At 43.9% G+C, this 12,824-nt stretch overlaps 1 protein-coding gene across 3 annotated transcripts in view; it reads right to left on the minus strand.

Annotated features, from left to right (window-relative positions):
- Nucleotides 1-309: 309 nt before the first annotated feature.
- LYAR (Ly1 antibody reactive) overlaps nucleotides 310-12,824 on the minus strand; it is a 65,046-nt gene continuing 52,531 nt past the window's right edge. For all 3 annotated transcript variants that reach the window (XM_033949304.1, XM_033949314.1, XM_033949324.1), the window contains exons 8-9: nucleotides 12,482-12,567; nucleotides 310-553 (exon numbers count right to left, since the gene is read on the minus strand). In XM_033949304.1, the coding sequence (XP_033805195.1) occupies nucleotides 416-553; nucleotides 12,482-12,567 (224 nt within the window). In that variant the 3' untranslated portion in view covers nucleotides 310-415. The remainder of the gene's footprint in view (nucleotides 554-12,481; nucleotides 12,568-12,824) is intronic.

Raw genomic sequence — 12,824 nt, forward strand, 5'->3', positions numbered from 1 at the left:
TATCAGTGTTGTATGTCCAAAAAGGAACATGGAGCAAAGTTTCTTGTTCAGTTAAAAAAAATACTCATACATAATATATATATTAAAAAAGAAGAAATGGAAGCAAACACTTAGAACATTGTAGTATGTAAAAAAGTATGAGCATTTTGTAAAACAGCAATCTTATCTTTTATTGTCAGTTAAAAGAATTAAAGTAATGCAAAATATATTTTCTATAATAAAGGAAATAATTAACATTTTCTCAGAATCAAATACAGTTAAGCATATAGTCTATAATGTTTGTACATTTAATAAAAGAGGCACAGGCCAGGGGAAGGAAGACTGGATCCTTATATCATACTTTTTTTTTTTTTTTTCGGGGGGGAAGGGGGGACATTTGTAAAGATTGAATAACTGCCCCTTTAGACACAGTTTCCTAAACTAAAAGTTTGACTTTTTCTTTTAAAATTCTAAATTTAGGATTGTTGCGTACTTTCTTGTTAAATGTAGCCAGAAGATCTTCTTCAGATTTATATACTGAATCACCAGCCACCGAATAATATTGAGCTAAAACCTAAAAGCAAAACAAGAAAAGAAACACATCCTTTATAAAACTGTTTCATTGCTGTCACACACAGGGGGTAATTTATGAAGCATTCTCCATATATAAAGCACATTTTACATGTGTAAAATGGCTATTATAAAACTGAAGTTAGGCACCTAGATCGGCACACCTAGCCAATCTAGGCTCCTAACTTACTCCCCCCATTTTTTTTTCTTTTTTTACAAAGCTGCGCTAGCAGTTGCCACATGGCAATAGCCCTGAAGCCCTTTAAATTCCTGTGAGCTCCAGGGTAGAGAGTTGCGCGGGGACAGAAATCCCACCCGTCCCCACCCGTCCCCGCCAAAGTCCCACCCGTCCCCACCCGTCCCCGTGAGGAATCCCTCCGTCCCCACCCGTCCCCGTGAGGAATCCCTCCATCTCCACCCGTCCCCGCGAGGAATCCCCTCCGTCCCCACCCGTCCCCGCGAGGAATCCCCTCCGTCCCCGCCCGTCCATATAAACTTCAGAAATAGTTATTTCATTTAATTATGCTACTGAATTAAAGGCTCTGGTAGAAACCCATTTACAAATAAGCAAAAAGACTTTATTAATTTGAAAATATTAATTGGGAAGAATACATACTTTGCAAATGTTTCAAGTTTCAAGTTTATTAGTTTTTCATATCCCGATCATAAAGCAAATATCTGACCGGTTAACAATAAAAATTTAAAATAAAAGAATAAGAACTAGTTAATAGTGTATTAAAGAGTATAGGGGAAACATATTAAACATATACAGACAAACACGACCGTGAGGATGAATGGGGAGGAGGGGAAAAGTTACATAATATTAGAAGAAATGATGTAGTGGGAAGGGAAAGAACATGAAGGGTAATTGTGCGTGATGTTATGAGATGCCCTAATGAAGAAGATGAAAATTGTGAGAGTGTTGAAAATTTAATAGATGAAGTAAAGATTAAGATTTGGTAAAGGCATCTTGGAATAGGAAAGTTTTAAGATTGGTTTTGAATTTTTGTAGATGATTTTCGTCACGAAGAAATTGAGGGAGAGAATTCCATAAGGTTGGAGCAGTAATAGCAAAGTTAGTTTTCCTAGTATAGTAGGACTCTTTTAGAGACGGAATAAAAAGAAGTTTTTGATCAGTGGATCGTAAGGATCGGGGAGAGCTTTGGGGGATTAATAATTTGTCGAGGAATAAAGGTAAGTGGGATTGTTTGATTTTGAAGGTAAGCAGTAAGATTTTGTAGGTTATGCGATGTGTGACTGGGAGCCAATGAGCTTCTTTAAGAAGAGGGGTGACATGTTCAAATTTACCTATTTTGTAGACTAGTTTTAATGGGTTTCTACCAGAGCCTCTAATGTTTATAAATTTTTATCAACACAACTAATATACTACTTTATCCTGAAGCAAAATAAAAAAAAAGAAATATAATTCTTTTCCTACCTTTGTTGCCTGGTTTCTGCTTTCCTCATGTTCTCATTCAATTCCTTCCATCCACTGTCTCTCTTCCTTCTGCATCTTCCATTTGCTCTGTTACTGTGCCTCTCCCTTTCTTCCCCCTTCCAAATTGGTCTGGCACCCATCTTCTTCTCTCCGCTCCCCCATAGTCTGGCATCTGTCTTCTTCCCTGCCAGTGTCTTCTCCCTACTCTCTCTTCCCCATTTCCTTTCAGCGTCCTTCTCCCCCCCATCTTCCCCATGTCCTGTCAGCGTCCTTCTCCCCCCTCTATCTTCCACATGTGCTTTCAGTGTCCTTCTCCCCCCTCTGCTTCCCCATGTCCTTTCAGCGTCCTTCTCCCTCTCTGTCTTCCCCATGGCCTTTCAGCGTCCTTCTCCACCCACCCCCCCCGTCTTCCCCATGTCCTTTCAGCGTCCTTCTCCACCCCTTTGTCTTCCCCATGTGCTTTCAGCATCCTTCTCCCCCCTCTGTCTTCCACAAGTGCTTTCAGAGTCCTTCCCCCCCCCCCCGCCCTTCCCATGGCCTTTCAGCGTCCTTCTCCACCCCTTTGTCTTCCCCATGTCCTTTCAGCGTCCTTCTCCACCCCTTTGTCTTCACCATGTGCTTTCAGCATCCTTCTCCCCCCTCTGTCTTCCACAAGTGCTTTCAGATTCCTTCACCCCCCCCCCGCCCTTCCCATGGCCTTTCAGCGTCCTTCTCCACCCCTTTGTATTCCCCATGTGCTTTCAGCGTCCTTCTCCCTCCTCTGTCTTCAAGTGCTTTCAGAGTCCTTCCCCCCCTCCTCCCGTCTTCCCCATGGCCTTTCAGCGTCCTTCTCCCCACTCCTCCTCTACCGCCCCGGGTGCAGTACAGCCGGCCAGGTCCCCTTACTTTTGTGGCACTTCCCCGACCGACTGACAACAGCCCCGGTCCGACAAACCTCCCTGCCCTTAACTGCGAATCTAAATTACCTTATTACAGCTGCTGTAAGAAGATAATTTAGATTCGCGGCTACAGGGCAGGGAGGATTGTCGGACCGGGGCTGTTGTCGGTCGGTCGGTCGGGGAAGTGCCACAAAAGTAAGGGGACCTGGCCGGCTGTGCTGCAACCGGGGAGGGGTGTGGCGGGGCGGACCGCCCCCTCCCTTGGTAGCCACTCGAACCGCGAGGCTACTCTCCTCCTTACCTGCACTGCCTGCAGCACAGAGCCAAACGGAAGTCTTCCCGACGTCAGCGCTGACGTCGGAGGGAGGGAGGGCTTTGTTTAAGCCCTCCCTCCCCTCCGACGTCAGCGCTGACGTCGGGAAGACTTCCGTTCGGCTCTGTGCTGCAAGCAGAGAAGGTAGGGAGAAGAGCCGCGCGACTGAGTACATCCAGCCCCGCAGGAACCCCGCGACCCTCGGAGGCGTCCCCACGGGATCCCCGCGACCCTAGGGGGCGTCCCCACGGGATCCCCGCGACCCTAGGGGCGTCCCCACGGGATCCCCGCGACCCAAAGGGGGAACCCGCGGGTCCCGCGGGATTCCCGTCGTCCCCGTTCCCGTGCAGCTCTCTACTCCAGGGTAGTTACTGCAGTGGCCTGAACAGCTTCGTAAAAGAGGTCTTTATTTAAGAAGCTTATTCGGCAATAACAAGCTCCTAATTGGCAAAAATTAAGATTGGGTGGTGGGCACCTACCAGAAAGTAGGCATGGTTAGGGGTGGCAGCATGTTTTGCATTTAGGTGCCTAAATTGTTTAGACGCCGATATTTAGAATAAGAAAACCCTGGCATAAATAGAGGGCACCTAAGGCACCAGAAGGCATCAAAACCTAAGTCCGATTTAGGCATCACTAGGAGTGATTCTATAAATGATGCTTAACATTCAATGACACTATTAGCTTTAATGTAATACCAGTATATTTATAGGTCTAGCACCAACCCTCTCTACCAAGATAATGAGTGAAAAACTAGGTTGGCGTGCTTTATATATAAACGTCTTCTCTGAAATACCTCAGCCCCACCACTCCACCGCTATGTTGAATTTCAAAAAAGCGGGAGAATTACGTGGTAACTCATCATAGGTAATTCATTTTCTAAACGCTGTGGCAATTGTAACATGTTCATAAAAGTGCCTTTTTTTTCAAAAAACTGAAATAGTGTCAAGAATTTTTGAAAGTATATACTTAGCTTTTATACACAGCTGAACCTGGGAGTCTGACCCGACATGTTTCGCACACACAGTGCTGTCTCAAGGGTCTCCCGAGGCCGCCGTTGTCATCCGACTCACAAGTACAGATTCTGTAGATTCTGTGCTTGTGAGTCGGATGACAACGGCGGCCTCGGGAGACCCTTGAGACAGCACTGTGTGTGCGAAACATGTCGGGTCAGACTCCCAGGTTCAGCTGTGTATAAAAGTATATACTTTCAAAAATTCTTGACACTATTTCAGTTTTTTGAAAAAAAAGGCACTTTTATGAACATGTTACAATTGCCACAGCGTTTAGAAAATGAATTACCTATGATGAGTTACCACGTAATTCTCCCGCTTTTTTGAAATTCAACATAGCGGTGGAGTGGTGGGGCTGAGGTATTTCAGAGAAGACGTTTATATATAAAGCACGCCAACCTAGTTTTTCACTCATTAACATTCAATGACATGCATCATTTTTCTCACACCTATCTTTTAAGTGCCATTTATACAATCAGGGCCATAGGAACTACTTTATCAGATATACAGTGAGGAATTCACAGGGTGATAGCTTGGCTGCAGTGGTGGCAGAGTTGTACGTCATAAAAGGCATACATACACACAAAATACACGCCCATATTTATACTTGTTTTGGTGTAAGTTTGTGGAAGAGAATTTATACATTATTAGGGATTATTATAGGAACATACTGTATTTTATAAAAGATACAAAACCAGAGTGGAATTGTCCCAATCAGAATGGTGAGCACCAAAAAAGTGTCCTTCAACTCCTCTGATAAATACAAATGCCTTTATTCATCCAAAGTCTCATATATGCATCCAATGACTCAATGACCCGACATGCACATATTTTGGCCTAACCGGCCTGCCTCAGGAGTCTTGTGAGTCTTCAACGGGTGTGTTAGAAAATTGTAAAGTGTACAAAGATGCTCCCGGTCTGATGTAGCCGCGTTTACAGGGTGTGTGCATCTTTGTACACTTTATGGTTTTCTAACAAACCCATTGAAGACTCACAAGACTCCTGAGGCAGGCCGGTTAGGCCAAAACATGTGCATGTCGGGTCGTTGAGACATTGGATGCATATACGAGACTTTGGATGAATAAAGGCATTTATATTTATCAGATGAGTTGAAGGACACTTTTTTGGTGCTCACCATTCTGATTGGGACAATTCTACTCTAGTTTTGTGCTTTGAGTTTGTGGTTTTGTTTCCCCTGTTTCATTTTATAAAAGATACACATACACTAGGAATATGCATTTGTTAGCATTTCTTAAATGTAATGCATGTAAAATAGATTCAATATACATTTAATAAGAATTAGCAAGCATCTTAACATTTGAAAATTATTTTAAAAACAGTATGTGAAACAAAAACAAAATTTTAAAATATCTGATAATTGGGGGATAAAGGCAAATGAATTAAAAATACGTCCACCTTTTTTCCCCTTTTGCACACCCTTAATGAGCACTTTTGTTGCCTTTCATAAGGTAGGCACAGGAAAATTTTACAGGTGTCAGCTTATAAAATTACTCCCCAAATCTATTTCAAAGCATAAAACCACGTGAAAAAGCAATAAAGTCACAATTTTACAGAACTGAAAATACCAACGGACTAAACATCAAACCTCTTCTACATGGCAATGTACTGAGGAAGTCTTCATTTCCCTTACTAGCTAGTCTCACTCCATTATTATATCTGCCATCTAATATCAGCATTATTCTGTCTGCTCTGATATACAGTATGTAATTTTACTTTTGCACTGGTCATACACATTTAAACACCTTGTTATTTGTCTTTTATTTCCACATTTCTTAACTTTTGGTAGAGCCCCCTTCTTTGACAAATACCTGCCCTTCCCTGGCCAAAAGGGCAAGAAAGAATTCTCCAAGACTTACTTTCAATATCACCTAGCTGACCATCCTCATGATGTTTTAGGAACTGACTGCTTTGCATTTATTGACAAAAGTTTATTCACAACTTTATGATAAAAGCAATCTCAATAAAAAGAGATTAGGTTCTTACTTTGATAATATCTTTTCAGTAGATAGGAATGGTATGCTGAACCAAGGGTCTTACATCCAATTCCGCAAGTCCATTACAAGAAATACTGATCACTGTTTTCAGCACCTCCTCCTTCTCCCTACTGCCCCAGTCAATTTCAAAGCTGGTGACAGACCTACAGAAGAGAATAGGAGAACGGGGAGACCCCTCCCAACAGGAACTAGATCTGCTCATACAAAATAACACAATGCTCACAGACAGGCCAAGGAGACGAAGGGAACAAAGTTAACCCTTATTAACAATAAGCCATAAGGAACTGTGGAACTCGAGGAAACCCCCCTCCAGAATGACGCGCGAGGGGCATTCAATTATTTATCTACCTGAGTATGACAAATTAGCAAGCGTATTGAAACAAATCTGTGCATGTTGTTACATGTCTCAAGATTACTCATGCACAGCTGCGGCTCAGTGTGAGTCCAGCATTCCAAGACATAGGATGTCAGGAGAGTCCTTTAAGAAACTGCTAGATTTGGAGCACTGTTCAGTGATAAAATTTCTCACAAAAGAAGAGAAAAAGTCAAAGGAGAACCATCAACCATACTGCTGTTTATGGTGAGTCTGCCCCATCATCCTACAAAGTAAAAATTTGGAGCAATCAGTTTAAGTGTGATAGAGAGTCCATTGAAGATGACCCTCACACTGGACAGCCTGTAAAAGCAACTTCCACAGAAATGTGCAAAAAAAGTTGAGGATTTAATTTTGTCAGACAGGCAAATTAAGGTTTCCAGAATAGCTGAAGAAATGGGCATCTTGGCAGGTACAGTTTGGAAAATAATTCATGAAAAGTTAGGCATGTCAAAGATTAGTGCAAAATAGGTTCCAAGAATACTGACACCATGTCAGAAGGCCACGAAGCTCAAATGCTATCAAGAAAACTTGAAGATGCTATGTGAAGACCAAGTGCATTTTTTTCATTGTTTCGTGACTAGAGATGAGACTTAGGTCTATCACAGAGATCCTGAGTCCAAAATGGAGTCAAAGCAGTTGAAACACGTCATCCCCCACCCCAAAAAGTTCAAGACAGAAAAATCCGCAGGCAAAAGTCAAGGCAACTGTCTTCTGGGATGATGAAGGACTTTGCTTCTAGCGTTCATGCTACACAGCTTTGCTTCTGGAGTTCATGCCATACAAGACAACCATAACCAGGAAAAGTTATGTCAACACAATGTTCACTTTGTGGAAGTCAATCAAGGAGAAAAGACAAGAAAAACTCACAGCAGGTGTGCTGCTTCTTCACGACAATGCACTGGTGCACATGTCATGACAATCACAGGCTGCCATACAAGCATGTGGGTTTCTGCAACTGAACCATCAACCCTACAGTCCTGACCTGTGGACAGTGGTTTTCAAGTGATGAAGATGTCAAGGAAGCTGTGACGTCCTAGTTTGAAGGTCAAAAAGAGGAATTCTTTTCAAAGGGTTTAAAGTCATTGCAGGAAAAGTGGATGAAGCTATCAGGGGACTATACTGAAAAATTAAGCAAAAATTTTTTGAAAACTCTTTTCTTTCCTTCTGAGGTAAATAAATTATTGAACGCCCCTTATCAAGCAATATACCACTTCTTCAAATTAAGGACAGCTGGCAGAAAGTTCAGAGACGTAGCCTCCAGGAAGCAAATAGTCTAGACAGGCACATCGACAATGATGGGTGTGTGGGGGAAGGGGGGAGGGCAGGTTCAGCATACCATCTCTATCTATCTCTATCTAAAGATATTATCAAAACCTAATCTCTTTTTCCAGTGCAAAAGGGATGGTATGCTGGACCAAGGGATATGCTTAAGCAGTCCCCGAAACTCCGGTTGGGAGAGATCAGCCTGTTCGCAAAACAGAGGCTTCAAATGAAGAGTCTCCTCTGCTGCCACATCCACCCTATAAAATTTGGTGAAAGTGTAACGAGATGAACAAATCACCGCTTGACATACCTCATCCAGCAGGATTGTTCTAGATTCAGCCCAAGAAGAGGCAACTCCTCTAGCTGAATATACTCAAAGAAAGAAAGGTGGCTGCTTCCCACAATAAAGGAGGACAAAATAGCGCACCCAATCCATCTTGAAATGGTAGCCTTGGAAGCCGGCCTATCTTTCTTTGCTGAATTCGTCAAGATGAAGAGATGGTCTGAGAGACAATAATCATTCATGACTGCCAAGTATCACAAGATTGCTCTCCAGATATCCAGCACCATCAAGACTTTGTCCTTCTTCCTAGAACCAGAGGGCTGGAAAGCTGGAAGCCAAACTTCCTGGTTGATATGGAATGCCGAAACCACTTTTAGTAAGAAAGAAGGGATACAGAGGTAAGGATCCCTGCAGGACAAGGCCTGCAATTCCAGAACACGTCTAACAGAAGTAATTGCTACCAGAAAGGCCATCTTGATAGTCAGGTCCATGAATGTGACCTCCTATAAGGGCTCGGAGTCTGCGAGAGCCCCTCCAGCACAGTGTTAAGGGTCCAGGAAGGACAGGGCTGAGGCCTAAGCCTCTGGGCACCCTTAAAGAATCTGATAATATCTAGGTGTGAAGAGATAGAAAACCTGGCATTCATGGCCCCGAAGCAGGAAACTCCAGTCACCTGAATCTTCAGAGAAGAAACCACCAGCCCCATATCCAAGCCTTCTTGAAGAAAAGACAGCATTGACCATACTGAGGCTACGGCAGGGTTCAGCTTCTCTTTGTGATACCAAAGTTGTAAGGAATCCCACGCCTTGGCATATGCCTCCAACATGGCAGGCTTCTTGGCCCTTAGAAGCATACACACCACCAAATCTTTTGCCATCTTAAGAGAACCCCCAGGGAAAGGTGGTAGACTGAAAGCGGATCCCGCTTAGCACAGAACTGAGGAAGATCAATTTTGAGTTCCTTCAGAGACTCAATAAGAAGATTTGTAAGGGCAGCAGACTTGAACAGTCTGCGAACAGAGGGATCCTCGCCCTGGTCCACAGCAACACTTACTCCCTGGTCCACTTCACTCAGAACTGCAATATCCTTAACTGAGTTTTGCTCGGGGAAAAAGGCAAAGTGTCCAGATCATCATCCTCAGTAACCCCATCTGACCAACTGTTGGAGTCCAGGGGAGACACAAGCCTTCTTAATGGAACAGACACGGGACCATGGGAAGGTTGTGCGGCCGGTCTCACTCCAGCTGACCCAGAAGGTGTGATAGTGCTGCCAACATAGGAATAAAGGGCATAGAGGACCAAAAACCTCATTCAAGAAGAGGGTTAGAGTGCTTTCTTTTCAATTTGAGGCAATCAGCGCCATTACTAGGCGTTAGCGCCACATTCCAGGACTCCAAGAGGCTAAAAATCGCTCCCCAACCATCCCAACAATCTCTTGGCAGCCTTAATGAGATGGTCAGAGACTGAACCCAAGTTCCCCCGCCTTCCCATCTTGAGCGGTGGAACATATAACGCAAGGGCGCTCTTCCAGTGCCTAACCAGAGCAAACTTCACATGACATCATGATATTGGAGCCTGATAACTATTTCCCTGGTTATTAGAATTGAAAATGAGTCTTTTTGAAGAAGTTTGAGAACTTATAATTCAAATCGGGAAAAATCCAAGATGGACACCGCCAAGATTTCCCAATGAAAATACTGCTGTAATGCCACTGAAGAACAGCCAAAATCAGCAATTTTAGGATTTTTGGGGTGAGGGAAGAGGACTTTATCAAAATATAACCACAAAAACAACAAATTCAGACCTCCTCCAAACTGTCCTGTGGGCTGCGACAGCCCTACTCACAGACCATATGCACATGGATGTCCATCTTGTGCAGATGGGCTACTACAACCACTATCACCTTGGTAAAGGTGCGGGGAGCCATGGCCAATCCGAGAATTGAGAACGATCTGTTCTTTGGCAAGTTGCCTAGACCAGACCTCCTTAAATATATTGGTTCACTCCCTCATAATTTCAAAATTGGACTACTGCAATTCTTTATACAAGGGTATTCCGCAGAAAGAACTCCGACGTCTTCAAATAATACAAAATACCGCTATCAAGATTGTTACAACTCCAAAAAATTCGACTACATCACCCACCTTCTGCAAAAAGCCCAATGGCTCCCAATCGCACATAGAATTATGTATAAAAATACACTGTTAACGTTTAAAGTTCAAATTACGAATGCTCCCAGCATCATTGATAAAATTCTCATACAACATACACCAGCACATTCACTCAGATCCACTTCTCAAAACCTATTGATGGTCCCTTCCTTGAAAGTGATCAACACGCGTCGTAATACCATATTCTCAATAACAGCCCCTCTCACTTGGAATTCATTGCCCGCTTTTTTAAGGGAGGAAAAAAGTCTCGATAAATTCAAAGGAGCCCTTAAAAGCTTTCTTTTTAAAGATGCGTTTGAGTTTTAAATTCAACTCAACGCTGAACTTTTAGTATCGCCTTATCTTTGGCAACAAGAATTAAACTCTTTCTTTTTTCTCTCTAAAGGTTCTTTTCCCTGCCCTCTCGTTCTACCCTTATTTTTTTTTTGTCTCTTTCCTATACAAATTGTAGTTCACCCTTTTTCCTAATGTACCAGTTTGTCGATTACAGTCTTTGGCCTTTTCTATACTTTAGACAATAACTTGTTTTCCTCTCATTTTAATTGTACATCGTTTAGAATTTTATGTAAAGCGATTAATCAAATTTTAATAAACTTGAAAGGGAGCACCATAAAGGGGAAATGTCACTGCAGAATGTGGAATCTCAGATATTTCCTGTGATCCAGAAAGATATGAATGTGAAGATATGCCTATGTTAAGTCTCTCCTGGCGTGATCTCTCCCTACTGATCATGCTTTCCAGGCTTTTGGGGGTTCTAACAAGAGATTTAGGGGTATCGGAGGTGGTAGAACCTAACCCTAACCCCAGAAACCCTCAAAACTGAATTTTAAGACCCCCCCCTCTGATTTTCTCACTGTGACTTCTTGTGCCTGTCAGCTTAAATCAGTATGCGTGCAGGGAAAGGATTTCTGCCTCAGAGATAGCTTCGGCTCAAGTCCGTCAAAGGAGATCTTCTGATTGCCTATTGAGTGGACCTCGACCATGGATTCCCACAACCTGAAGTCCTCACTATGCACCGTGGGGGGGGGACGGGACTTTGCAGCCGGCTCCCTGATACCCAGAGGATTGTTGCATAAGGACCTCATAGCCTGAGCTGAAGCCTGCGATGAATCAGCAGGCGAGCAGCTCCCAGGGGAGCGAACCCTGAGCTCCTAAAGGAACATAAAGCAGGCTGGCTCCTTAGGTACTTTATGAGATTGACCTGGGAGCAGCAGTCCAACTACATGGGACTGCGTCCTTTCCCCAGCAGAGTTAGCCTAAGAATGGGATCTCTGAGCACAGAAGCCATGCAGAAAAAAATTTGAAGACCGAAGTCAAAAATACCCGAAAATAACAGAAAGAAGCAGATCAGATCAGAACACACCTGCTGAAGGAAAAACTGAAGAGGAAGCTGTTCTCCACTGCAGAAGGGGAGGAATGGGCGCTTCAGCCAATCAGGGCCTTAGGCCCCTCCCCACACATCAGATGATGCATTGGGGCATGGCCTAAGGCCACACTCGTCGTTGGAGGAGGCATGGAGCAGGATGGACTGAGAACCCCTCCTGCTCCCAACAATATTAAGGTAAGGGGAGGGGGTGGGCCTTGCCTGGTCATCCTGCCGGCCTCGGAATAGGCCTGGAGAGGGAGGGAATGAGCACCCCTCCTGCTCCCAACGATTCTTAAAGGTAGGGGGGAGCGGGTGGGCCAGGCCTGGCCAGCTGTCTGTCCGACCTGCCAGCCTAGCAGGGCCGCGTTTCGGGGGGGGGGGGGCATTTTGTAGGGGTTTGGGGAGGGAGAAAGCAGTTCTGGGGGGGCGCTTTATTTATTTATTTTTTAAACGAGCAGATATTTTACTTGTGTAAAACAAGCAAAATATCTGCCCGATTAAAAAAAAAAAAATTACAAGCCCTGACAGCAGTGACAGGAGGCTGCTTCTCCTGTCACTACTGTCAGGGGCTGCGCATGAGCAGGGATCGCACATTTGCGAACCCTGCTCGCAAATGGGGGTGTTCCGCCGATCGCCCCCATTTGAATATGACTGATTTGTGAATCAGTCGGATCTGCCCAAATAAGAAAAGGATTGTTCCGATTCGAGCAGGTTAGTGAATCTAGGCCAAAATCATTTGCTCTCTTCCATCTTCGTCTAGAACATTTTGGATGTTGGCGGTATAGAAAAATAAAGCTATTATTATTATTATCTTCCTTACCTTTTTTCTGAGTTTTTTGATTGATATTTCATTGTCAGGTGCCTGATTCAGAACAGCCTTGATGGTCCCCTTCCAGTTAAATTTCCCTACAAATCCATTAAAAGACAATGTATATCAGGTTTTCATTATACTTCCTTTCTTTACATTCAAGATCTCAGTGTTTAACATTACAATTACTGTGGTACCTCGGTTTACGAGTGCACCAGTTTGCGAGTGTTTTGCAAGACGAGCAAAACATTTGCAAACTTGGTGCCTCGTAAACCGAGCGCGCATCGATTTGCGAGCGCCCCCGCGCGAACCGGCACCCTCTCCCCCGCGATCCGGCACCTCCCCGCCGCCATCG

This window comes from Geotrypetes seraphini, chromosome 1 (genome assembly GCF_902459505.1).
Source record: "Geotrypetes seraphini chromosome 1, aGeoSer1.1, whole genome shotgun sequence".
Classification (NCBI taxonomy): domain Eukaryota; kingdom Metazoa; phylum Chordata; class Amphibia; order Gymnophiona; family Dermophiidae; genus Geotrypetes; species Geotrypetes seraphini.